The following is a 24,651-nucleotide window of genomic DNA, read 5'->3' as shown; positions in this document are numbered from 1 at the left end:
AGGGGATATAATAACGATTGGCTGTAGCTTTCGAACACAGAAAACATTATTTCAGTATTGCAAAGTGGTGTTGATAGTGTCGAATGTAAACAGAACAGTCTCAAAGTGAAAGTGGATGTTTTCCAGAAATTGCGCAGGCGGAAATACACGATCTCTCACAGCACATATTCGCAAGAATAAGGCCACAGGCTTCAGCTGACAAGCTACAAGTACATCTAATTTTTTAATAGGCCTATGTACTCACGTGTCCAGCAAACCTTTGGCACCCCCCGCGGGTTAGGGGGAAGAATTTACCCGATGCTCCCCAGCATGTGGTAAGAGGCGACTAACTGATTCTGTTTCTCCTTTTACCCTTGTTAAGTGTTTCTTGTTTTGAATATAGTCAATTTTTGTAAAGATTTTACTCAAGCAGTATGTAAGAAATGTTATGTCCTTTGTACTGGAAACTTGCATTCTCCCAGTAAGGTAATATATTGTACTACGTTGCAAGCCCCTGGAGCAAATTTTTGATTAAGTGCTTTTGTGAACAAGAAACAATTGACAAGTGGCTCTATCCCATCTCCCCCCTTCCCCCCGTCGCGATATAACCTTCGTGGTTGAAAACGACGTTAAACACCAAATAAAGAAAACTTTGGCGAGTTCAGTATCCCCTTTGTACTTGGTTCTCAATTTGAAGCGATGGGCCTCTGACGAAAACAATCTTTCTTTCAGCGCGACCCAGCGCTGGTGCTGCGTGGTGATGAAGCAAGGAGTCCACTTTCTCTTCTCAGCAGATTTAGTGGCCTTGACAGCTTTAGACGGGTTTACTTTTATCTCTTTTGCCATTGTACGCAACCGCGCTTTGACTGTCTCCCGACGCCATATTTGGTTTACGAAACGTCACGAAGTGACGTCAACGGTCTAAAAATAGCCCAAGTCCTGGAGAACTGTTGCTAAACAATGCAATAAAGAATTAATTATTTCTCGTAATTGGTAAGGACTTCAAACCTAAAACTTTGCAGGAAGCTTAATTTATACATCCCCGCAACGATGGGAAAAGCCCTGGAAGTAATTAAACTAATTAAATAGGACTATAATTATGTCAGCCTTTAAAGGTGGTCGTCTACATTTTTGCTTTTTTTCAATAATCTTATGGTTAGATTTCGCTAAAAAGTTATGTCAGATGATGAATGAACCATGGGGAAAAAAGTTATAGAAAAAAAATATATGTAAAAAAAGATTTTATTTTTGGGTAGCGTGACTCACGCTTCCAATATTTTGTTTTCTGTTTGCTGAGAACATGTGCTTTGCCTAAAAATACTGACCAATCAAATTCATGTCACTATGCTTATAGCCACGCCCAAACAAGTGCAGCAACACTGGAGCGCTGTCCACGCTTTGTTTTAAACGCACGAAATGCACTGGATTTGAGAGGAGTTTTGCGCTTGGCATTTTCCAAATAAGGATATGCTACTATGAGTACTACGCTGGAATACTACAATGAATTTTCAAACTGGCTTCGTCTTTCCTGATCGAAAGGGGGTGTATTGTTGATATTTGTAGATAATAGACTCTGCATTTTAATGGTCAAATGGCGATTTCAGTATAAAAATGTAGACAAGGACCTTTAAAGCTGAAACAAAAGACAATTGCTCGCCCTTTAGCAGGCAACGCTCGGCGAACCCAGTAAATCACCAGTATCACTTTAAAACTGAAACAAAAGACAATTGCTCGCCCTTTTGCGGACAACGCTCGGCGAACCCAGTAAATCACCAGAACCCGTGCAGGCGAAATAAATAGGTCCCATGGGAGATTTTTGGAAAACATTACATTTTAGTGAATAGGCTAGAGGGCCAGAATGTCTTTGAAGGCCGAGTTTATTCCTCTGTGTTTTCAGATGCGCAATAACTTACCCAACTGTCGTTGTCTTCTGCTTCGATGGTTGTGGGAGAAACTGCCCCATAAAACTGCATGGAGACTTTGATGGTGGTGGTTTTGGTGGCAGTGCTGGTTGGGCGACGATGGCATGATTATAACGACGACGACGGTGGTGTCTTCTTATGCCGATGACGACGGCAATGACGATGGGGACAAGATGATGATTATTGTGGTTATAATGACGACGACGACGACGGCGACAATGACGATGATAATAATGACGATGACGACGACGACGACGAAGACGAAGACGTCTACGGTATCCAATTAAATGAGCAAAACTTGAATTATTAAACGTTCATCAAGAACATCAGAAGAACAACTCAAATACACACACACACACACATACAAATACACACACACACACACATACACACACACACACACACACACACACACACACACACACACATACACACAAACACACTCGAACACACACACTAACACACACACACCAACACACACACATGAGCGCAATCATACAAAAGAAGAAAGATGACACTCTCACCTGTTACACAACTCAAACGCACATGCACACATGAGCGCGCGCTCTAGATCACACACGGATTCGTCCTCCCATCCGCATTATTGTAAAACGTCAAAATATCTGAAAACATCAATCACAACATTAAATCTTTAAACACTAAAACGTGTTGAGAGAGAGAGAGAGAGAGAGAGAGAGAGAGAGAGAGAGAGAGAGAGAGAGACAGAGACAGAGAGAGAGAGAGAGAGAGAGACAGACAGACAACAGAGACAGACAGACAGAGAGACAGAGAGACGGAGAAAGAGAGAGAGAGAGAGAGAGGGGGGGGAGACAGATTGAGAGACAGACAGAGAGACAGACAGACAGAGAGACAGACAGACAGAGAGACGGAGAGAGAGAGAGAGACAGAGAGACAGAGACAGAGAGACAGACAGAGACAGAGAGAGAGTCACGATCCCTAATGTACAACAAACGACAATCAAAAAGCAGAAAGAATATAATTTTATGCGGGCCTTGACAATTAGGAGCAGAATGTCAGCATACAATAAACCCCTAGGCCCTGTGCGGGAACCTGCGACGATAAAGCGTGCATTCCAGGTCACCGTTGCCCTACTGGCCTGGTAACAGCGTGACAGTGATGAAGCGGACCGCACGTGCATTGCTTGTTGTTGACCAGCTACTCCCTGCCTTAGGGTCTAGGTACACGATGCTGTTTTTGTTGCATACAACTGGCACGTCGCATTGTGTTGTCGTTCAGTTCGTACCGCCTCATGAAGCGGACAACATGTACATTGCTAGTTCAGCTGCCGCTACACCCTGGCTTGGTTGGCAAACTAATATGGGTAAACAAGGACCTAACAGCGGACCTCAGATGGCAGCACACATTATTTCGCTCCACGGTTAATTACGGATAGTCGCATGCAGCACAATGAAGTTGTGTCCGTACAAGCGTAGCAGCAGACCTGAGATGGTCCCACGAAATAGACCTTTTTAAAATCTGAGCAACTCTCGCACGATATCCCTCCCACATAAGCATTGTTGTGCTTCGAATATCGCGAGAACTCCGAACTGCATCGAGTCTTTGCAGCTCTCGCGAGAGATCCGTCCCACATACTTTACTATGCTTCGAAGGTCGCGAGACCTTGCGAGAGTTTGAAATATTGAGAGTGTCTAGTGTTCCTTGCAATGGTTTTATACAACTTGCTGCGTGCAGAGTGGCTACAGACAGTGTAACCGTGTAACTATGGAAAGCCGTTTGGCTCATAACCATTACACGCGTAATAAAAAATAAATACACGCGTAATAAATGATTAATACGCGTGTAATAAATGATTAATGCGCGTGTAATTTATCTTTTTTCTTATGCTATGGAATAGCATAATGATTAAATACACGTGTAATAACTATTTCATACGCGTGTAAGAAATGATTATTACGCGTGTATTAATTATTTCTTACACGCGCATGAAATATTTATTACGCGTGTATTAAATATTTTTTACACGCGCATGAAATGATTATTACGCGTGTATTAATTATTTCTTACACGCGCATAAAATATTTATTACGCGTGTATTAAATATTTCTTACACGCGCATGAAATATTTATTACGCGTGTATTTAATCATTTCGTACACGTGTATGACATTTTTATTCCACGTGCATTTAATCATTTCTTACACGCGTATAAACTATTTCCTGCATGTGTATTTAATCATTTCTTACACGTGCATGAAATATTTATTACACGCGTATTTAATCATTTCTTACACGCGCATGAAATAGTTATTACACGCGTATTTAATCATTTCTTACACGCGTAAAAAATGATTATTACACGCGCATTAATCATTTATTACACGCGTATTAATCATTTATTACGCGTGTATTTATTTTTTATTACGCGTGTAATGGTTATGAGCCAAACGGCTTTCCATATGTAACAGCGGACCCGCGACGCATGCAACTGACTGTTTCATTGGACGGTTCTGTACAGCAGCAAAATTGCACGGTGTACCACGGGCCTTACAGTTATAAGGGCGCCCACATGAGCGGGGCAAGGTTTGTGTGGTGAGGTAATAACGGCCTCTAATAAAGTCGCCGTTTTGTGGTGGCCTTTATTTGCCACTGCCTGTTTGAAGTCTTGTCGCCTTTTCCCGTCAACAGTATTGACTGCAGCTTGCTTTGTAGTTAGCGTTTTCGCGCCGTGTTTTTATCTCTCACGTCTCTATCTCCCCGGCTATCAGTTAGTTAGTCATACTCTGCCTGCCCCGCAAGACTGAGAAGTTGGAAGATGACGACAAAATTACTGTAGCAGCCTATCGGAATATTATGCCAGTTTAGAGTTCTGGTGGGTTTTTTTTTACTCGTACAGGCACGTGATATCTGACAACAGCCCTGTAGTAACTGATGACGAACATTCCAGTTTCTCTCTGATCGGTTCGTGCAACAAAATTTACGATTCTGTACACATTTGTTTTCTCCAAAACTGAAATCTTAGCTCATTACTAGAGACAGAAGAAATACTTCTCGTGGTCACAAGTGGAGTTCTGTTTCATTTCAGCTTCAGTAGTTACGTCTTTGCTAAAGCAGCGAAGGTATAACTCAAGAATGACGATAGCTAAAAGGTAAAAATTATTAAAAAAAATAATAAGAACAAAAATACACAAAAACATAGAAAGAAGCAAACGAACAATCAAATCGCAAAATAAATCGTCTCAGCGCAATCTTTTACAGGCACTTAAAAAAACACACACACACACACACACACACACACACACAAACATTTACAAATTGATGAGCGACCATTTTGCTAATCCTTGAATTGTAATTCAAGCGCCTGTGATGTGACCTTGCGAGTTCGCAGTCTATGCAGAGCGCGTAATGTTTGCCTATTCTCACTTCAAAGAGCAAGTCCTCTCTCTTCTCTCCTTTGCCACCCCCACCCCCAGTCCCCACCCCCACCCTTCCACCCCTTTTCGCTCTTTACCCCGCCACTTCACCCTCCTTGTTAAATCACTGCTTGTTTACTGTATATCCCTTTTTAGCGCAACACCGTACTGCGAACAGTGTGTGTGTGTGTGAGTGTGTGTGTGTTTGTGTGTGTGTGTGTTTGTGTGTTTGTGTGTGTGTGTGTGTGTTTGTGTGAGGGGGGGCGGGTTGTGTGTGTGTGTATGTGTGTGTGTGTGTGTGTGTGTGTGTGTGTGTGTGTTTCTTTCTTTTTCCTTTGAAGTTTTGCTTGGAGTGGAATGCTTTGAGAGTCCACTTACCTTGTTTCATAGGACACTACAAAGCATGACGGTTTCAAATCTAATCAAAGCGACAACTTCATACTTCAACTTAATTCAACATGTTGTATTTCATTCGTTTAGCTGTCCTTATTTCAGCCCCAAGTTGACTTCGCGAAGTCTTTTTACCAAACATTCAGTGCCAAAGCTTCGTGCAACGAGCTTCGTGAAACCCCCCGCGGGTTAGGGGGAAGAATTTACCCGATGCTCCCCAGCATGTCGTAAGAGGCGACTAACGGTTTCTGTTTCTCCTTTTACCCTTGTTGAGTGTTTCTTGTATAGAATATAGTCAATGTTTGTAAAGATTTTAGTCAAGCAGTATGTAAGAAATGTTAAGTCCTTTGTACTGGAAACTTGCATTCTCCCAGTAAGGTCATATATTGTACTACGTTGCAAGCCCCTGGAACAATGTTTTGATTAGTGCTTTTGTGAACAAGAAACAATTAACAAGTGGCTCTATCCCATCTCCCCCCTTATCCCGTCGCGATATAACCTTCGTGGTTGAAAACGACGTTAAACACCAAATAAAGAAAAAGCTTCGTGAAGTCGACTTCGCCCCATTAACATCAGACTTTAAAAAAAAAAAAAATTAGACGTTTTTTAAAATATTTTTTTTATTGTTATTGTTTATTGTCTCTTCAGCAGTTAATTCTCTTCGAGACAGTATGTTTATAACAAAACCAACAATAAATAAAACAAGAACTGATAAAACCAACAATAAATAAAACAAGAACTGATAAAACCAACAATAAATAAAACAAGAACTGATAAAACCAACAATAAATAAAACAAGAACTGATAAAACCAACAATAAATAAAACAAGAACTGATAAAACCAACAATAAATAAAACAAGAACTGATAAAACCAACAATAAATAAAACAAGAACTGATAAAACCAACAATAAATAAAACAAGAACTGATAAAACCAACAATAAATAAAACAAGAACTGATAAAACCAACAATAAATAAAACAAGAACTGATAAAACCAACAATAAATAAAACAAGAACTGATAAAACCAACACTTGAATAAATAAAACAAGAACTGATAAAACCAACAATAAATAAAACAAGAACTGATAAAACCAACAATAAATAAAACAAGAACTGATAAAACCAACAATAAATAAAACAAGAACTGATAAAACCAACAATAAATAAAACAAGAACTGATAAAACCAACGGACGCAATTTACTCTTGAAATTGAGTGACTAATTCTGGCAATATAATTTCTATTCTCTTACAATTCTCGCGGAGCTAATAGTAATACCTACCCAAAGTCGATACCAAACGAACGCCAGTGATGGCACGGATTATTACAATAAGCCTACTGTTCATATATCAGTGAAACCAAAAGCATAATCAACACTGACTCATTAAAACGGGCGGGGATGTAGCTCAGTCGGTAGCGCGCTGGATTTGTATCCATTTGGCCGCTGTCAGCGTGAGTTCGTCCCCACGTTCGGCGAGAGATTTATTTCTCAGAGTCAACTTTGTGTGCAGACTCTCCTCGGTGTCCGAACACCCCCGTGTGTACACGCAAGCACAAGACCAAGTGCGCACGAAAAAGATCCTGTAATCCATGTCAGAGATCGGTGGGTTATTGAAAACACGAAAATACCCTGCATGCTTCCTCCGAAAGCGGCGTATGGCTGCCTAAATGGCGGGGTAAAAACGGTCATACACGTAACAGCCGTGGGAGTTTCAGCCCATGAACGAACAAACAAACAAAAACTCATTAAAACAGCATCGAGATGCGAAAATAGCGTGTGTAGCACTGTGTCAAAATGCCTGGCCAGGGCCGCTCGTCGATCGCAGTAAACCCAAGTTGTTGGTCTGGAACTAGGATTGTACATGCTTACCTGCTACTCTAGAAGTAATCTCCTGCGTTGAATGCGTGCGCACGTGTATGTGTGTGTGTGTGTGTGTGCGTGGAGGGGGGAGGGGGAGATAAATTCAAGTATTACGCCCTCACGACAAAACCATTAGGGGCATGTTCCCAGGGTTTAACCCGACTTTAGATGAGATACACAAGTGTATGCGTGTTTATGTGGCATCAGCCATCTGCACTTATGGCAGAATGACCGAAGTCTTTTACGTGCCACTGTGGTGACACGGGGTAGGAGATGGATACTGTGTCTGGGTCTGCACATAAAGTTGACCCGTGTCCGTCACGGCCCGGATTCGAACCAGCGACCTTTCGATCACAAGTCCAGTGCTCAACCGCCTGAGCTACCCAGGCCCCCTAGGGGGAGGGTCCGTGCGTTCGTGCGTGCGTGCGAGCGTGTGCGTGCGTGATTTGTTTGCGTTCTGGTAAGCCTGCGTTTGTGAGTGTGCGCGCGCTCCAGGGCTTTTTACATTTAGTCAAGTTTTGACTAAATGTTTTAACATAGAGGGGGAATCGAAACGAGGGTCGTGGTGTATGTGTGTGTGTGTGTCTGTCTGTGCGTGTGTGTGTGTAGAGCAATTCAGACTAAACTACTGGACCGATCTTTATGAAATTTGACATGAGAGTTCCTGGGTATGATACCCCCAGGTTTTCTTTTTCATTTTTTGAATAAATACCTTTGATGACGTCATATCCAGCTTTTTGTAAAAGTTGAGGCGGCATTGCCACACCCTCATTTTTTAATCAAATTGATTGACATTTTGGCAAAGCAATCTTCGACGAAGGCCGTACTTCGGTATTGCATTTCAGCATGGAGGCTTAAAAATTAATTAATGACTTTGGTCATTAAAAATCTGAAAATTGTAATTAAAATTATTTTTTTATAAAACGATCCAACATTACGTTTATCGTATTCTTCTTCATGTTCTGATTCCAAAAACATATAAATATGTTATATTCGGATTAAAAACAAGCTCTGAAAATTAAAAATATAAAAATTATGATTAAAATTAAATTTCCGAAATCGTTTTAAAAACAATTTCATCTTATTCCTTGTCGGTTCCTGATTCCAAAAACATATAGATATGATATGGTGCTATCCTCCTCAGCGCAACCGCTACCGCGCTTTTCTGGATTGTTAATGTCACTGCCTTTGCCACGAGCGGTGGACAGACGATGCTACGAGTGTACGGCCTTGCGGAAAAAATGCAATGCGTTCAGTTTCATTCTGTGAGTTCGACTGAGCTTGACTAAATGTTGTATTTTCGCCTTACGCGACTTGTTTTTTTTATACAAGAGTCTTCATAGACATTTCTTTTCTGGCCTCTATGGCATTCCGTGTGTAAAGAAATTAAGTTGTTTTTGTGGTTGTGATCGAAATAACGCATTCTTTTTACTAATAGGCCTAATTTCTGTACAAGTGCCATATGCCTCATGCTGATGATTGTTTGACGCAGAGCAGATAGCATTTTCATTAAGGGCAAAATACATCTGCGCAGTCGCCACTACACTACATGCTGCGATAGGAACTATGACGAGTAGCTTACTTGGCCTGGTTTTTTTTTCACGCAACGAGTAGCGGACTGGGAAAAATAAGAAGAATTACCTCAATAATCTGCAGTGCGTCGTCTGTTCTGCTGGCGTAACATAGGTGAGCGCCGGGCCTTATGTACAAGAGAAGACCCCGACATGCAGCGCACACAACAGCCACTGAAAACACAAAGGTTAACTTTCCGCTCAGACCACACACGACCTTTGACATACAGTTGACATCAAAAGAAACTATGGCACGGCCGACACGGGAGGGATGAGTGTTGGGTAAGGTGCATATAGGAGAGGTGAGTTCTGTCAGAATCACAAACAAGTCGCGAAAAGCGAAATTACAGTCAATCTGTCGAACTCACAGAATAAAACTGAACGCACTGCCTTTTTTTCCCCGCAAGCAATACAGCTGCATTAATACCCACGGCAAACAAATCGCGGACGCTTTTCACATGGAAAACACAGTGAAATTGACATGCCAGTATAGCGCAGTACTTAGCGTTTGCGCTTTAGCAGGAAAGCGCGCTTTTCAGTATTCTTTTAACTTTCTGAGCTTGTTTTTCACCCAAACATAACATTACCAGCTATTGTGTTTTCAGCGTAGCAATAGGGTCCGATATTTAGACGAGACAAGTATAATGCCGACGAGTCGAAGACGAGTCGCATTATACTTGTTCGAGTCTAAATATCGGACCCTATTGCTACGCTGAAAACACAATAGCGATTATATAGCTGTTATGACCTTGATTTGTTGTTCCAAACTTACAAAATGACAGTTTTTGCGTCGATGCGTTGATCTCAGGTTTTGATAGCAGACAAACTTCTTACGCGCATCATGTTCGCGCAGACATGCACACCGCTACACGCTTTCTGACTTAGGAAGAAAAACTGACTCCAAGTGCATTCGACTTCACAACACAGTTGTTGAAACAGCTTTTTAAGTTGTCAGTGTATGCTGTTGTCGATAGAAACATCGCCGTGGTACAGATGGGTAAACCGGAATCATGCGTCGGCCATTTTTCTCAATATGCTTTTGGATATTGAGAAAAATGGCCGACTTCCGTAGCATTATGCTTTGATAATCGGAAGAGCCCATCCAATCACAGCCCCCGAATTCCCCCACGTGTTCATCAGAATAGCTATATATCTATATGCTGTTGGAATCAGGAAATGATAACAAATATGATGACATCATGTTTAGATCGATTACTAAATTTTTTTATTTTAATTTAGAATTTTGCGATTTTTAAAGACCAAACTCATTAATTAGTTATTAAGTTCCCATGGTCTCAATTCCCCATCCCACACCTTAACCTTACACTCAAATCAAAACAAACAAAGGGATCTATAGACGTTTGGTTGTTGTTTTTATCAATATAGGGCCCACGCGACAATCTCCTCTGTATTATTTTCAGCTTTCATTTTATTTTCGTAAAAATGCTGGGAATTCCATCATTTCACAAAACAGCATTTGCATATATGCGCTGAAACTGCACCTTGCAGTTATCTCTTTTCTGTAAGTGGTTATACAGTGCACATCAGAGGCGTTTCGACAAACAACCAGAACATATCTGTTCTAACTTTAAAACAGCGGTTAATGAGCTTAATAGTATACGTTTATGAATTTCGGTAACTGTATCCTTCCTTGATTCTTGGTATGAATACTAAGATAACTGAAACGAAAAGTGGCAAATAAAGTCACGAGCAGTCACAAGTTAGTGCTTCCTCATCCTTCTGATGTGTTTGCGAACTTGAAACAAACGGAAGATTCTTAAGTGAAATGATATGTCTACCTACTTTAGCAAGAGGTACGCCCACTTCAAATTGAAGCTTATAACACAAGGGCTACCTCGGCAGAACGGTACAGAGTACTGACGAACGTTTAACCAAGAGCAAGGTATTTCCGAGAACCGTGCGGTATTCCATCCATGAGGACTACTCATTATATTCTATTCCATTGTTCGGTTTCATTTGGTAGAGCAAAACCAGAAAAGCGCGCAACAACTCTAATATAAGCACCACGCATGCTCTGAGTGCAGCGCTGAAAATAGTCCAGCAACAATAAAACTCGAAAAATAACTTGACCTAGTTTCCGGGCCCGGAATTAGGTGCTTCGGTGATGACGCTGCGCCGATGACGACATAGTTTAGCATCTTCCTGCCTACGTGACACCGAATGAGGACTGGCATGCGACAGTGAATCAGCTGTATTTCAAAAGCCTGTCCACGTGTTTAGGTGCTTTTGTCTTATGATCAACGAATTTTTTTTTTAAGTACATCATGTGCGCAGACCGTGACAAGCTGTATGTCTGTCTGTCTGTCTGTCTGTCTGCCTGTCTGTCTGTCTGGGGGTCCTGATTTGGCCTATTATGGTCCGCTGGACCCGAAAAGCAACAGCTAACTAACTAACTAACTATCTCTCTCTCTCTCTCTCTCTCTCTCTCTCTCTCTCTCTGTCTCTGTCTCTCTGTCGCTCTCTCTCTCTCATGCAAGTTTACGATTTCTCACAGGTCATGTCAGCGCTGATTTTTGTACGATATTTGTATTTTTGAACAAAAATATGACATTTGACGCAGATTGAGACATCCATTGCTCTACGAGACTGTGCCTGCGGTCGTGTTGAATATGAATTGTTATGACATTTATGTGTCGACCAATTTCAGCTAGAAATGCTAACGATGTCAGTCTTACTATACGCTTAAGAGATGAGGTAGTACCCTACCAGCAGACATCGTTCAGGTTGGAAATGTATGGATTCTGTGCATTTACCCCGGTAAGTCGACCACACTGAGAAGCAACTCTTTGACTGAAGAACGCTGAATGGTGAACTTTAATGTTATCTTAGATATTTTGACAGATTAATGTCTCGTTAGGGACACCCGTGCTATGTTAGTCTAGACACAAGTCTGAAAATCATATATCATAAGATGACATGACCTTTTGTTTTTGTACTGATAGATCCATATAGCTTCCTAGATGTTTTTCAACTCTGTCTCTCTCCCTCCTCCGCTCTCTCTCGCTGTCTGTCTGTCTGTCTGTCTCTCTCGCTGTATGTCTGTCTGTCTGTCTGTCTGTCTCTCTCTCTGTCTCTGTCTCTCTGTCGCTCTCTCTCTCTCTCTCTCGCTGTCTGTCTCTCTGTCTCTCTCTCTGTCCAGTCTCTCTCTCTCTCTCGCTGTATGTCTGTCGGTCTCTCTCTGTCTCTGTCTGTCTGTCTGTCTCTGTGTGTGTGTGTGTGTCTCTCTCTCCCCTCTCTCTCTCCCTCCCTCTCCCCCCTCTTTCTCTCTCTCTCTCTCCTCCCCCCTCTCTCTCTTCTTTCTCTCTCTCTCTCCCTCTCTCTCCTCCCCCTATCTCTCTCTCTCTCCCCCCCCCTCTCTCTCTCTCTCTCTCTCTCTCTCTCTCTCTCGTTTCTTTCTGTCTGTTTAATGTGAGTACTCGCAAGCTGACTTTTAGTTTCGTGTTCCTTCAGTCTTACTCTCAAATCATCTTTCGTTATTGGTTGTCCGATACACCAACCGTATCGTTGAACGAAACACAAACAGAACAACATCTGGCGCACCTTTTTGGTTAAACTTCCTCAAACTCATTTAGTTACAATATAGCATAGTCTTAAGTCTTAAGTATTCTCTTTAGCTGCAGTTTATGGTCTTCATGTGGTTAAAGTTTCATTATCTAATATCCATATAAGGTAAAACATGGTGTACAGCTTTTGCACACAACCCACAACGCTCTAGCCCAACCCATCCCCCACCACCTCCTCTTCCTCGCAAACTGTCTCTCACCCCCACCCCCTTTTCCATTTAGTCAAGTTATTACATTTAGTCAAGTTATGACTAAATGATTTAACATAGAGGGGGGAATCGAGACGAGGGTCGTGGTGTATGTGTGTGTGTATGTGTGTGTGTGTGTGTGTGTGTGTGTGTGTGTGTGTGTGTGTGTGTGTGTGTGTGTGTGTGTGTGTGTGTGTGTGTCTGTGCGTCTGTGTGTGTAGAGCGATTCAGAGTAACCTACTGGACCGATCTTTATGAAATTTTACATGAGAGCTGCTGGGTATGATATCACCAGACTTTTTTTCAGTTTTTCCATAAATGTCTTTTATGACGTCATATCCAGCTTTTTGTAAAAGTTGAGGCGGCACTGTCACACCTTCATTTTTCAATCAAATTGATTGAAATTTTGGCCAAGCAATCTTCGACGAAGGCCGGACTTCGGTATTGCATTTGAGCATGTAGGCTTAAAATTTAATTAATGACTTTGGTCATTAAAAATCTGTAATTTTCGAAATCGTTTTAAAAACAATTTCATCTTATTCCTTGTCGGTTCCTGATTACAAAAACATATAGATATGATATGTTTGGATTAAAAACACGCTCAGAAAGTTAAAACGAAGAGAGGTACAGTAAAGCGTGCTATGCAGCACAGCGCAACCCCTACCGCGCTAAACATGTACAGGCTCGTCACTTTCACAGCCTTTTGCACTAGCGGCGGACTACGGTCATTGTGAAAAAATGCAGTCCGTTCAGTTTCATTCTGTGAGTTCCACAGCTTGACTAAATGTAGTAATTTCGCCTTACGCGACTTGTTACATTTAGTCAAGTTTTGACTAAATGTTTTAACGTAGAGGGGGGAATCGAGACGAGGGTCGTGGTGTATGTGTGTGTGTCTGTGTGTGTGTGTAGAGCGATTCAGAGAAAACTACTGGAACGATCTTCGTGAAACTTGACATGAGAGATCCCGAGTATGGTACCTCCAGACGTTTTTTTCATTTTTTTTATAAATGTCTTTGATGACGTCATATCCGGCTTATCGTGAAAGTTGAGGCGGCACTGTCACGCTCTCATTTTTCAACCAAATTGGTTGAAATGTTGGTCAAGTAATCTTCGACGAAGCCCGGACTTTGGTATTGCATTACAGCTTGGAGGCTTAAAAATTAATCAATGAGTTTGCTCATTAAAGTGGTCATTAAAATCGATTTTTTGCAAACAGATTTAAAATTGATTGCATCGTATTCTTCGTCACATTCTGAATCTAAACATATATACATATGTCATGTTTACTCTTAAAATGTGATCACAATTAACGAAAATAGATTAATTAGTCTTACGATTAAAATTTAAGAAATCGATCCAAAAATGATTTCATCTTATTCTTTATCATTTCCTGATTCCAAAAACATATAGATATGATAGGTTGTATTCAAAACAAGCTCAGAAAGTTAACAAGAATACAGAAAAGCGCGCTTTCCTGCTTAGCACAATACGCTACCGCGCTAATCTGGCGTGTCAATATCACTACGTTTTGCACGTGGAAGGTGAGCGATTTCCTTCACGCGGGGATTGACGAAGCTGTACCAGAGACTGTAGAGTAAACATCTGTGTACTCGACAGTCTCTGGCTGTACTGTCTTGGTGAAAAAATACAGTGCGTTCAGTTTCATTCCGTGAGTTCGACAGCTTGACTAAATGTAGTAATTTCGCCTTACGCGACTTGTTCTTCCTTCTTCTTCTCTTCTTCCACATCTTCCTGTTTTACGCCTTCCTTGTTGATAGACAGACAACAATTCCAGGATAACGCTCCATTGACTTTTGGTCGCCCTTCCTCTTGACTTTTGCCACATAAATGATCATCACACTTGAGACGATGGGTGTAGACGACGACGGTTTCTCTTGATATATACAACTGCTGCCAAACAGGCCCTTCAAATAAGCCGACAGTCCTCACAAGGTCCCAGGAAGGTTTCAGGCCTACAAGAGTGGACTTTAACGCTACACTGTCTGCCGATAAAAGTGTTTTCATTTGCCCAAACGATATTGTACAGGACAACTCAGTCGGAACAAAACAAATAAAAACACAAGAACAAAGGGGAAATAGAAGAAAAAAACAACAACTAAAACATAAAAACAACAACAACAACAACAACAACAACAACAAACAAAAACGTACAGTACAACTCACAGTATTCCTCTGTGTTTCAGTGAATTTTACTATTTTCTTTTGTAAGTGCTATACAACAAAAAATAGTAGAGAGGATGGGGGGGGGGGGTCGTGGGGGGGGGGGGGGGGGGTCGCGATTGGAGATGTCTGCCTCGTAAGGGCGTCGACTTTGAACCGTTCTTTCTTCTACACGTAGCCTGTTTCAAAATAAGTCTGATGTGGTACAATGTATCAGGTTATATTCAAATCGTTGCAACAACACGTGCTATCTACAAAGCGAAAGACATCGTTTGACATTGCAAGTCTCTTTAAATACGCCGCCTGGACATTCAATGTCAAGTCCCATGATGTTTTCAAGAAAATAAAAATACACTTGATGCAACGTATGTAGCGTCGCAGTTACTCCCCCCCCCCTCCATCCCCCCCACACACTGTCACCTATTCTTTGTCATGTTGTCTTAAAGAGCTTCAGTTGACGAAACTGAAATCACCTGCCATATTTGGTACTATTTCCGGCCTGTGTGCCGCGACATAAACAACACGATTGGTCAATGCGCACTAAGAAGAAACTGTCATGTGAATCGCTAATTTTCAAGTGGTTTAATAGGCCGACATACAAATTAATTCTGTTAAGAGATCTGTTGACGTGCAGACTGCGTGACTTTCATGTGACTTGATTTGGTTTTCTTCAGTGTAAACGCCCTCGTGTCATTGATAAACAAGGGAAGCAACTTGCAATGACTTCCGGTCTGATCCTTATCGCTGAGCTGCCATTGTCACAGAAGAATGAGGGCCTTCATTTAACTTTGACCGGAAAGATTATGCAGTAAACAGCCAGAGAAATTCAACCCCATCAAGCAAAACGTAAAGCAAAAGCAAAACTAAAACCAACCACTACAGAAGTCTTCAAACTAGAAAAATTGACACACAAGGAACGAAATATTAACATCTGCGTGCAGTTAAAATACCAGAACAAAGCATTAATAGACAACATAAAACACATACCACATTGTGCAATATTTGATATAACTTAAAAAGGATACAGAAGAGGTACTTTCCAAAATGATGTGGCAAGGGCAGAGAGCTGGAAGGGGGGGGGGTTGTATGTGTGGGTGTGCGTGTGTGTGTGGCTTGGCATTGAGAGAGAGAGAGAGAGAGAGAGAGAGAGAGAGAGAGAGAGAGAGAGACTGAGAGGGAGACAGAGACAAGGGGACAGAGACAAGGAGACCGAGAGGGAGAGTTGTGTGCATTAGTATGTTTTTCCCCCAATGTTTACGATGATTATATGTATCGCTCAGCTTACACAGTACAATCATGTACACTGGTGCACAGATGCCCTCGAATACAAGCAGTCTCGGATTTTCAAGTGTTCTTATCTCACACTTGACACGACTTCATTAAAATTGACGCCATTAAAAAAATACACACAACTTGTCGTCCAGCAACTCTGACTTATCAAACATTGAGAGTGCTCCACAAGGACTGTTCCCGCGGCCCTGGACTGTTCGAGGCCTCCATTTGGTGTCGGTCTGTCAACTGAAATCAATCATTTGCATCGGTCAGCGGAATCACCGGACCGTGAACATGTCTGCTGATGACTGGTTGGCCACGCTAGTGACCGCTACTGGGCACCTGGGCCCTGCTGCTTTTGCTCCTTTTGACCAGGTGTGTTTGTCTGTCTGTTTGTCTGTCCGCTCGTGCGTCGATTTGTCTGTCTGTCTGTCTGTCTGTCTGTCTGTCTGTCAAGAAACAACTTTGAAAGAGACACTTTGATTTGTTGGTTTACATTTTATTTTTTATTGTTATTTATTTTATTTATCCATTTCTATATTTTATTTATGCATTTCTATATTCAATACAAATGCATTTATTTATTTATTCATTGATTGATTCATTGATTGATTGATTGCATTTTGCTTCTGTATTTTTCTCTCTTCCTTTCATTCTTTCTTATTTGTCTCTCCGTCTTAATTTCTGTCTTACTCCCAGCGGTTCTTGTCCACTTTTTTCATGTTGCTTATTTTTTTGCCGTTCTGTCCCGTCACTCGTTGACTTTAATGTTTTCTCATTTTGTGTGTGATCGTGGGTGCTTGTTAGCATATTATCAAATCACTAAAATCTGCTATTGTACTGTTTTTTTAATTATTATTTTAAAATTTTTTTTTTAGAGCATGTTTATAAGTTTATCTTCCTGTGCTTCATTGTTCCAATTGCTTGTATGCAGCATTATCATTTGTAATTATTTGAATAAAAATGTTTCAAACCGAAATAATTTTTTTTTAATTTTTTTTTATCCGTTTCGCAGTTTGGACGGTTGTTCTTCTGCTCGTGTGCATGCATATGTCGTGCGTGCCGATTTCTCTTTTTGTATCACCAAAACATTGCGTTATCTCCTCATGGTTTGTATGGTCTGTGTTGGTCTGTGTCGAGCATAATTCCGAAAATGCACTAACAACTACTCTTTTTGCCATAACTTGCCATACCTTATCGATTATTACGATAACAAATATATTCTAGCATCTAGCTGTCTACTGTTGGTGATACCCAAGGCATTTGATAACTTCAGATGCGAAAAATGACTGGCGACTTTGCGAAATGGGCAAGTTTTAGAAGCCGTTACGCATATTCGGCACAACGCTGCCGCTTTCGCGAATTGGGCAGCGTTTTGCCGATTCCGCGAATTCGGCAATTCCGCAAATTGGGCACGACACATAATATACGGTTGCGTGTCTGTCATGACTAGCCTTGAGCGTGATGTGGCGAATCAGAACGATCGAGATCACTGCTGACCATGCAAGTCCGGTCAGACAAGCTGGGGACACGGTCAGTAACCTGGAATGACGGGTCATTCATTCACCCCAGTCGTGTGGCGATCGCCGGTCGACCTGTCCGAGGTGACCGTGAATTCACGCTCCTCTCAGAGTCAGAGCTATTTGTACTACTTCAGCACTCTCGTTTGTTGTTCTTCTTTTGTTCGTGTGTCACTTTTGATGTTATTGTTTTTCGTGATTATTGAGTATGTTTCCCCCTCTCCTTTTCTTTGAATTCGTTTTTCTGTTGTTTTTTCTTTTCTACTTTGTGTGTGTGTGGTTCTTAGTGGAGTTCTTAGTGCTGGTTATTTCTCTTCTTCAATCTTTCTATTTTTCTCTCGTTAGTGTTTTTTCCTTTTCTTAGTGCTTGGTCAGTTTAATTTGTGTTCCTTGTGCGCTCTTTTCGGGAATGTTCTCCTTCTTCATACTGAGCAAATCCCTATACAGGGCAACTAACCTCATTTGGGCAACTGTCCTCATGTGAATGTTTGCAGTAGTTTGGAAAATCGGGGAGAGAACAAAATCCACATCAGTATTGACAAACGCTTGGAAATTACCAACATCTCAGGAGTTTCCCCCGACTGGCAGTGGCAAATTTCAATGTTTTCATAGCTTTTCTTAATTCAATGGCACAAACAGGAGGGAAACAAACAAAACTCACACATCCTATTTTAAGTCCGAGCAAACATAAACATATTGACGAATTAGAGTTAAACAAAACAACAGCGGTAACGACAAAACATGAATCAGCATTGACATAAAGTAAAGAAGTTTCGTTTTGAAAAATGCAACGTTTAAGTTTTTTTTTATTACTCTTACATACGAACAAATGTATTTTCTAATATTAAATGCAAAACCAAAGTTATCAGTAGTATGACAACTTTCTAAATTGAAGTGGGATCGATCGATATAGACACTAATTGAAAACAGAAACACATCACAACGTTCGAAATGATACATTCTCTTACTTGTTACATAATACAAAGCGTTACATGAAGGATTTTAATATTTGTCAGAAAAAATGTTTTCACAAGATGTTAAAAGGGATCTGCGTCTCCGGTACGAATGAAACTGTTCCTTATTCTTCTTCTTCGTCGTTCGCTAAACTGTTCCTTATAAAACAACAGTTCATTGTTGCGCATCAGTTGTAAACAGTAAAAGAAAAGACAGTTCTGACGAGAAAAAACCCATCAACTATATTTTCTTCAAACACGCAGAGACCAGCCATGAATAAACAACCTACTTTCGCGTTTGAATAGTTGAAAGAAAAACAGTTCAACCTTGTGGAAACAAAACACAACAAAATTGAAAGACAAAAAGCCCAAAAAATCAAATAAGATACAATTACATGAAATTTAGAACACAAAATAAGATAAAATCCGTTTTTCACAACTATTTGTTGTTGAGTTAAATTTCTCGAGCGTAAAATTTAACTATTTTCAGCGTAAATTTAAAAACAAAAATCCTAGACAGATCCGGGTAATCTGATTTTTCGAAATGACTGTGAATTGTTATGCGGGTTTAATCTACAACCCAGCATTTACATTCATAACTGATAAACCGTTTTAGGTGTAAAATATTCGATGCACTCAGTGATTGTGCCCTTTCGTGAATGAAATGAAAAATGTGTTTTGCAAATGCTAAACAATATCACTATTGACATTTTCTATATCGGACACCTGTGCTAATGATATTTTTCTAACAGTCAATTATATAATCTTATCATACTCCCCATCTGCTTGGAAAGCATCAATCAATCCGCGTCTATATAATACCCTAAACATGACAGTTCGCCGATCTGATCAGACACAAATCTCGCTCTGTCAGGAAAACGTGAAACCCGCTGTGTTAATTACCAGCAGTTCACACAGCATACAGCGCACAGCGAGCAAGTCGCGCACGTGCATCCCGTCCCGCACAGCAGGAAGTAGGTCAGACCAAGCCGGCGAGACAATGCAGTGTCTGTCCCACTGTCCACTACTGTCCGGCCACTCACGCTGACCGCTCGCTGGCTGATAATAAAGACCACACCCACATCGCCCCGACCCCCTGCGTTGCTGACCGGAGGAAAGAGCCAGGGAGGCTGGGGAGGGGCCGGTCAGTTGGGAGGGGTTTGGACAACTGGTGCAACGTTCAATTGATTACGGACTGATTGAGCGCGAGGATAATGACAGAGAGTAGAGTAAGTTCATTGTGAATTATGAGTCTAACCAGAAGGAATGGCATTGTTTACTAGGACAGACCGATTTTATAAATTGAGCGTTTTAGTTTTTGCCCATACAAAAAACAAAGCATTTGTTACGAACTCGTTTATAAGATTTGTTCACGCAGAATCTGGTCCCAAGCACAGTTGTGAAAGTTCGACCTGTTTCTACAACAACAACAACAACAACAACAACAACAACAACAACAACAACAACAACAACAACAACAACAACAACCAAGCGAGCATGCAGTAAAGAATCATATACGAACACGTGTAGTAACAAAATAGAATATGTTAATAAACAGCGCTTGTTTTGACATCAGGACACATAAAACACTTGCAAACAGCTATAAATCTCGGCTCTCTTTGCGCAATAAATAACAATTTCGCAGAAAGCTGAATTCGGATAGCTTTTAAAGCACTTTTTAATGCACTGACAGGCCCTGATGCATCGGACACATGTTAGGAAACATGGCCATGTCAAACTTTTCTGCAAATAAATTAGAAAAACGCAGATGTCCCACTACGCTTTTTGCCTGTATGTATACAGCTCAAACCATGTGTGTGTGTGTGTGTGTGTGTGTGTGTGTGTGTGTGTGTGTGTGTGTGTGAATGTGTGTGTGTGTGTTTGCGTGTGTGTTTGTGTGTTTGCGTGTGTGTATGTGTGTGCGGGTATCAATATGTGTTTATGTGTGTGTGCGTGTGTGTGTGCGTGTGTGAATATATATATATATATATATATGTGTGTGTGTGTGTGTGTGTGTGTGTGTGTGTGTGTGTGTGTGTGAGTGAGTGTGTGTGAGTGTGTGTGTGTGTGTTTAATATTCTTTTTATAAAACACTTCAGGGAACCGGAATTTTTCGGTGTTGTATCGTTTAAAACACAAAACACACACACACACACACACACACACACACACACACACACACACACACACACACACACACACCAACAAACGAAAATACCGGATATGAAATCAGCAACCGGTCCTTCCTACCGGTTCATATTGAATTGTAAAAAATAAAATAAAAAAAAAGGTTATTGGAACGTTTAAAGGCACAGTAAGCCTCCCGTAAACCATCACAGAGCTCCCCGAGCGTCTACATACAGTAAGTACAAGCATACATGTACTTCCATTTGAACGCTCACCGAACGGGAACATCCTGGCTGCTTTCTGTCGAGCGTGAGAAATGTTCAAAGAATTTATTTTCGTGGACTTGCTCCTCTACAACAATGGCGCCTCGTTTTGGTGCTGGACGGCTGTTATGAATATTCAATACCGGAAATCACGCCCGGAAAGTAAGCCTCCCGTAAACCATCACAGATACTGTCAGGCTTTTACACACAGTACAAACACCCTTCCATTTTAACGCTCACCAAACGGGAACATCCTAGGTGCCCTACGTAAAGAGCGAGCAATTTTTAAAGAATTAATTTTGCAGATTGTCTCGAACACTTTTTGGACCCATCCTGAACTCAGGTCAAACATGAGTTACTTCCCTTCGGGTCTCATTCTATCGATGTAAACTGGCGATAGCCGTGGATCGATGATTATCAAAATGTTTTTGGACCGTGGTGCGGTTTTGCGCTAGACCTAATTTTTAAAATCTAAATAATAAATTGACAGCTTGTTACACAAACATTCTTTAACCATAAAAGAATTATTTTTTCATCAAGACAAGATCAGTACAATTCGAAGTTGTGAAAGTTTGAAAAAAGAAAAGCCCGGAAGCAGGGTCACGCAAGGGTCGTAGCAGACGACGGTTTAAGCATATCGCCGTTCCTCTCAACAGTCAAAAGCCATCGCTAGAGTTCTTGTGAACCACAGCCGTTTGTTTCGTGCATAAAAGCGTGCTATTGTAAATAAGCTCACATCGAGTCGCATTCAAATGACTAACTGACGACTACATTGTGAAAAAGGGAAACTGGATCACACGGGTTCACGATGGCTCAGGGGTAAGATAAACCACGCAAAAATAAATTCTTTGAAAATTGTCTCAATCGGTGAGTGTTTAAATGAAAGAGTGTTTGTACTGTGTGGAAAAGCCTGACGGTATCTGTGATGGTTTACGGGAGGCTTACTGTGCCTTTAATAATTGAGAAAAGAGAACTTTACATTAAACTGTTTTTGTCTATCTGTTTTTTTGGAGTTTTGATATTTCACTGGACAGATTTTCCCCGTATAATTTGCAGTGCAATCAGTTGATCTGACCGGCTGGCATGACAGAGTGACCGGTGTTCATGAGGCAGGGGTCTTACTTGTAATGACATACCTGTTTGGACAATGGCCAAGCGCGATCACTGCATTTGTTAGTAAATGCTTTGAGCTTGTATTATCAGGCGAAGACAAACTGACCACGTTTTAACAGGGGTTTGGTTTAACAACAAACAAATAAAAAATAATTGTAGGTTATTGGAACGTTTAATTATTGACAAAACAAAACGTTACATTTACAGAACGTCGACCCACTGGTCTTTTCAGAAGACAGACAGACAAACACTTGTGAAACAAATAATGAACATTTCTCAAAATAGTCGATGAATCTCGCATTCAAGATGCCGGCAAGCTTATTTGTCTACTTCAAAGACCACTGGGTTGACGTACTGTAAATGTTATTATTTTGTTTTGTGAATAATGAAACGTTCCCAGTAGTCTGTCTGTTTTGGATTTTGGTTTGAAGTATTTTATTCAGAGAATTACAAGTCACCATGCCGCATTCAATCAATTACATAAATGAGTAACAGGTTTTTTGTGTGTTACATTTTGCACATGTTAGTTAATTGTGTACCGGGAGCGTATGCATATACATGTATATATATGCATATATAGGCTATTTGGGATGAGGGTGATACGTGCAGTACATTACACATGACACGCTCAATGTTCAAAGTTCAAACTCAGTCGAACAGGAACTCAAGTTTCGACAGCGGTAAAGTAAAAAATCCCCTTTCGCTCTCGAGAAGCATATCATCAAAAAAAGGAAATTCTGAAAGCAAGGGCGGGGCCTTGTCACTGAAGTATTAGGGCTTGTTTGTTTGTTTGTCGCCCAGCCGACCACGAAGGGCCATATCAGGGTATGACCCGGCCGGGGTTCGAACCCACGACCTCCCGATCACGGGGCGGACGCCTTACCACTAGGCCAACCGGTTAGGGCTTGTTGTTGATCCTCGAATGTTACGTATCCTTTGCACAAACGGGAGATTAAATAAAACGATCTTCAAAACCAAGTGGTACGATTACAAGTAGGGCCTACGGTGACAGGAAATTTCAAGCTCTTGTCGAGTTACATTCAAATTTCATCTAAGTTAGAACTCACTTCTGTCTCTGTTTTCCGGTACTAAAAGTCTTTTTCCGCAGCTCTTACATTTCCCTTGAACCCATTTTTTGTTGTTGTTCTTATAATTTCTGATACAACTTTGTTTTGATGATCGCATTCTGCATGTGATATTCACGTGGCCGACGTTCCTTTCCGGTTGGCAATGACCTAATTGGAAGCACTTTACAAAGGAAGCGCGAAACATTAATTAGAACAGAGAGATCCCCAAAAGCATTGGGTTATTTAGCAATTGGAGAGACTGAAGGAGGAAGAAAGACCTGTTGTTAATCTTTGCAAAAACCCAGATGCCTTCAGTGTAATTTTCCAAAAATGTTGAAATAATCCCGAGTTAAATTGAGGAATGCTGTTTAGATGTCTACCTCTGTTGTGATATGGAAACTGTGTGGATTCCCAGTTGTGTGACTTTCTCAAAAAGTTTCTAAAGAATGAAATTCACACCCAATCACTATTCCCTTGAAGTGTGAAAATAATTCACACTACATTCAAAACAAAAGTCGTTTGCGTTAGAGCCAGGCAAATTCGGTGTTCAAAGAAAATGAATGAAATACAGAGATTTGAGAAATACAGCAATATGTTTTGAAGTTGTCGCTGAATAAGAGAAAAGTGGAGTTGAAAATTGTTTCTATCTGTTTTCGTTGAATGTGCCTGTGCCCCTCGAAGATGAACCAAATGATTTTGATTCAGGTGATGTTTCATTGTTTGTATATTTCTTTGATTGCTAAATTTTTTGTTTGATTTTTGTTTTAGTTTAAGCTATTCTTTTTTCAGCACAAAATTGGTCACCTGTTCATATATTCGTCTTCATAAATTTCAAAAATTGCGCCAAACACACCCTGAGCATCAACGCCAACTAAATTTTTTTTCAAAATTAAAAAGTATATTTACGGTCTCTATTGAATGCCACTGAAGTCTAAAATACAGAAATTATTTCTATCATCTAAATAGCAAGTTATTAAAAGTCTGTAGTTCAGAGATTATTTCTGCTGTATTACTATCAAGCTGTCAACGTCATTCATGCATCAAAAGGGAAATTTTTATCGTCTCTATTGAATGCCACTACAATCTGAAATTTAAAAATTACTTATATCATCTATCTAAGTTGCAAAGTCTGTAGTTCAGAAATGATTTCTGCTGTTTGTAGCAAGCTGTCAAAGTCATCCATGCATCAGAAGGGACATTTTATCGTCATGGTTAAAAAAACCAGTCTGGGGGCCAGGGTAATTTTAGCAGGAAATATGCAACAGAT

At 40.7% G+C, this 24,651-nt stretch overlaps 1 protein-coding gene and 1 long non-coding RNA gene across 2 annotated transcripts in view; one reads left to right on the top strand and one right to left on the bottom strand.

Annotated features, from left to right (window-relative positions):
• Positions 1-718: 718 nt before the first annotated feature.
• LOC138956840 (uncharacterized) lies at positions 719-14,461 on the bottom strand. Its single transcript, XR_011452838.1, has 2 exons — positions 14,176-14,461; positions 719-1,604 (listed from the first exon to the last, which is right to left on the bottom strand). It is a non-coding gene; the product is annotated as an uncharacterized lncRNA (long non-coding RNA).
• A 1,856-nt stretch (positions 14,462-16,317) lies between these two features.
• Positions 16,318-24,651, top strand: part of LOC138960073 (protein pangolin, isoforms A/H/I/S-like) — a 97,500-nt gene continuing 89,166 nt past the window's right edge. The window contains exon 1 of the mRNA XM_070331799.1: positions 16,318-16,716. Coding sequence (XP_070187900.1) covers positions 16,636-16,716 — 81 coding nt within the window. The 5' untranslated portion in view covers positions 16,318-16,635. The remainder of the gene's footprint in view (positions 16,717-24,651) is intronic.

Source organism: Littorina saxatilis, linkage group LG2 (genome assembly GCF_037325665.1).
Source record: "Littorina saxatilis isolate snail1 linkage group LG2, US_GU_Lsax_2.0, whole genome shotgun sequence".
NCBI lineage: Eukaryota > Metazoa > Mollusca > Gastropoda > Littorinimorpha > Littorinidae > Littorina > Littorina saxatilis.
The sequence above is the reverse complement of the archived record's forward strand: the minus strand, read 5'-3'. Positions and strand labels throughout refer to the sequence as shown.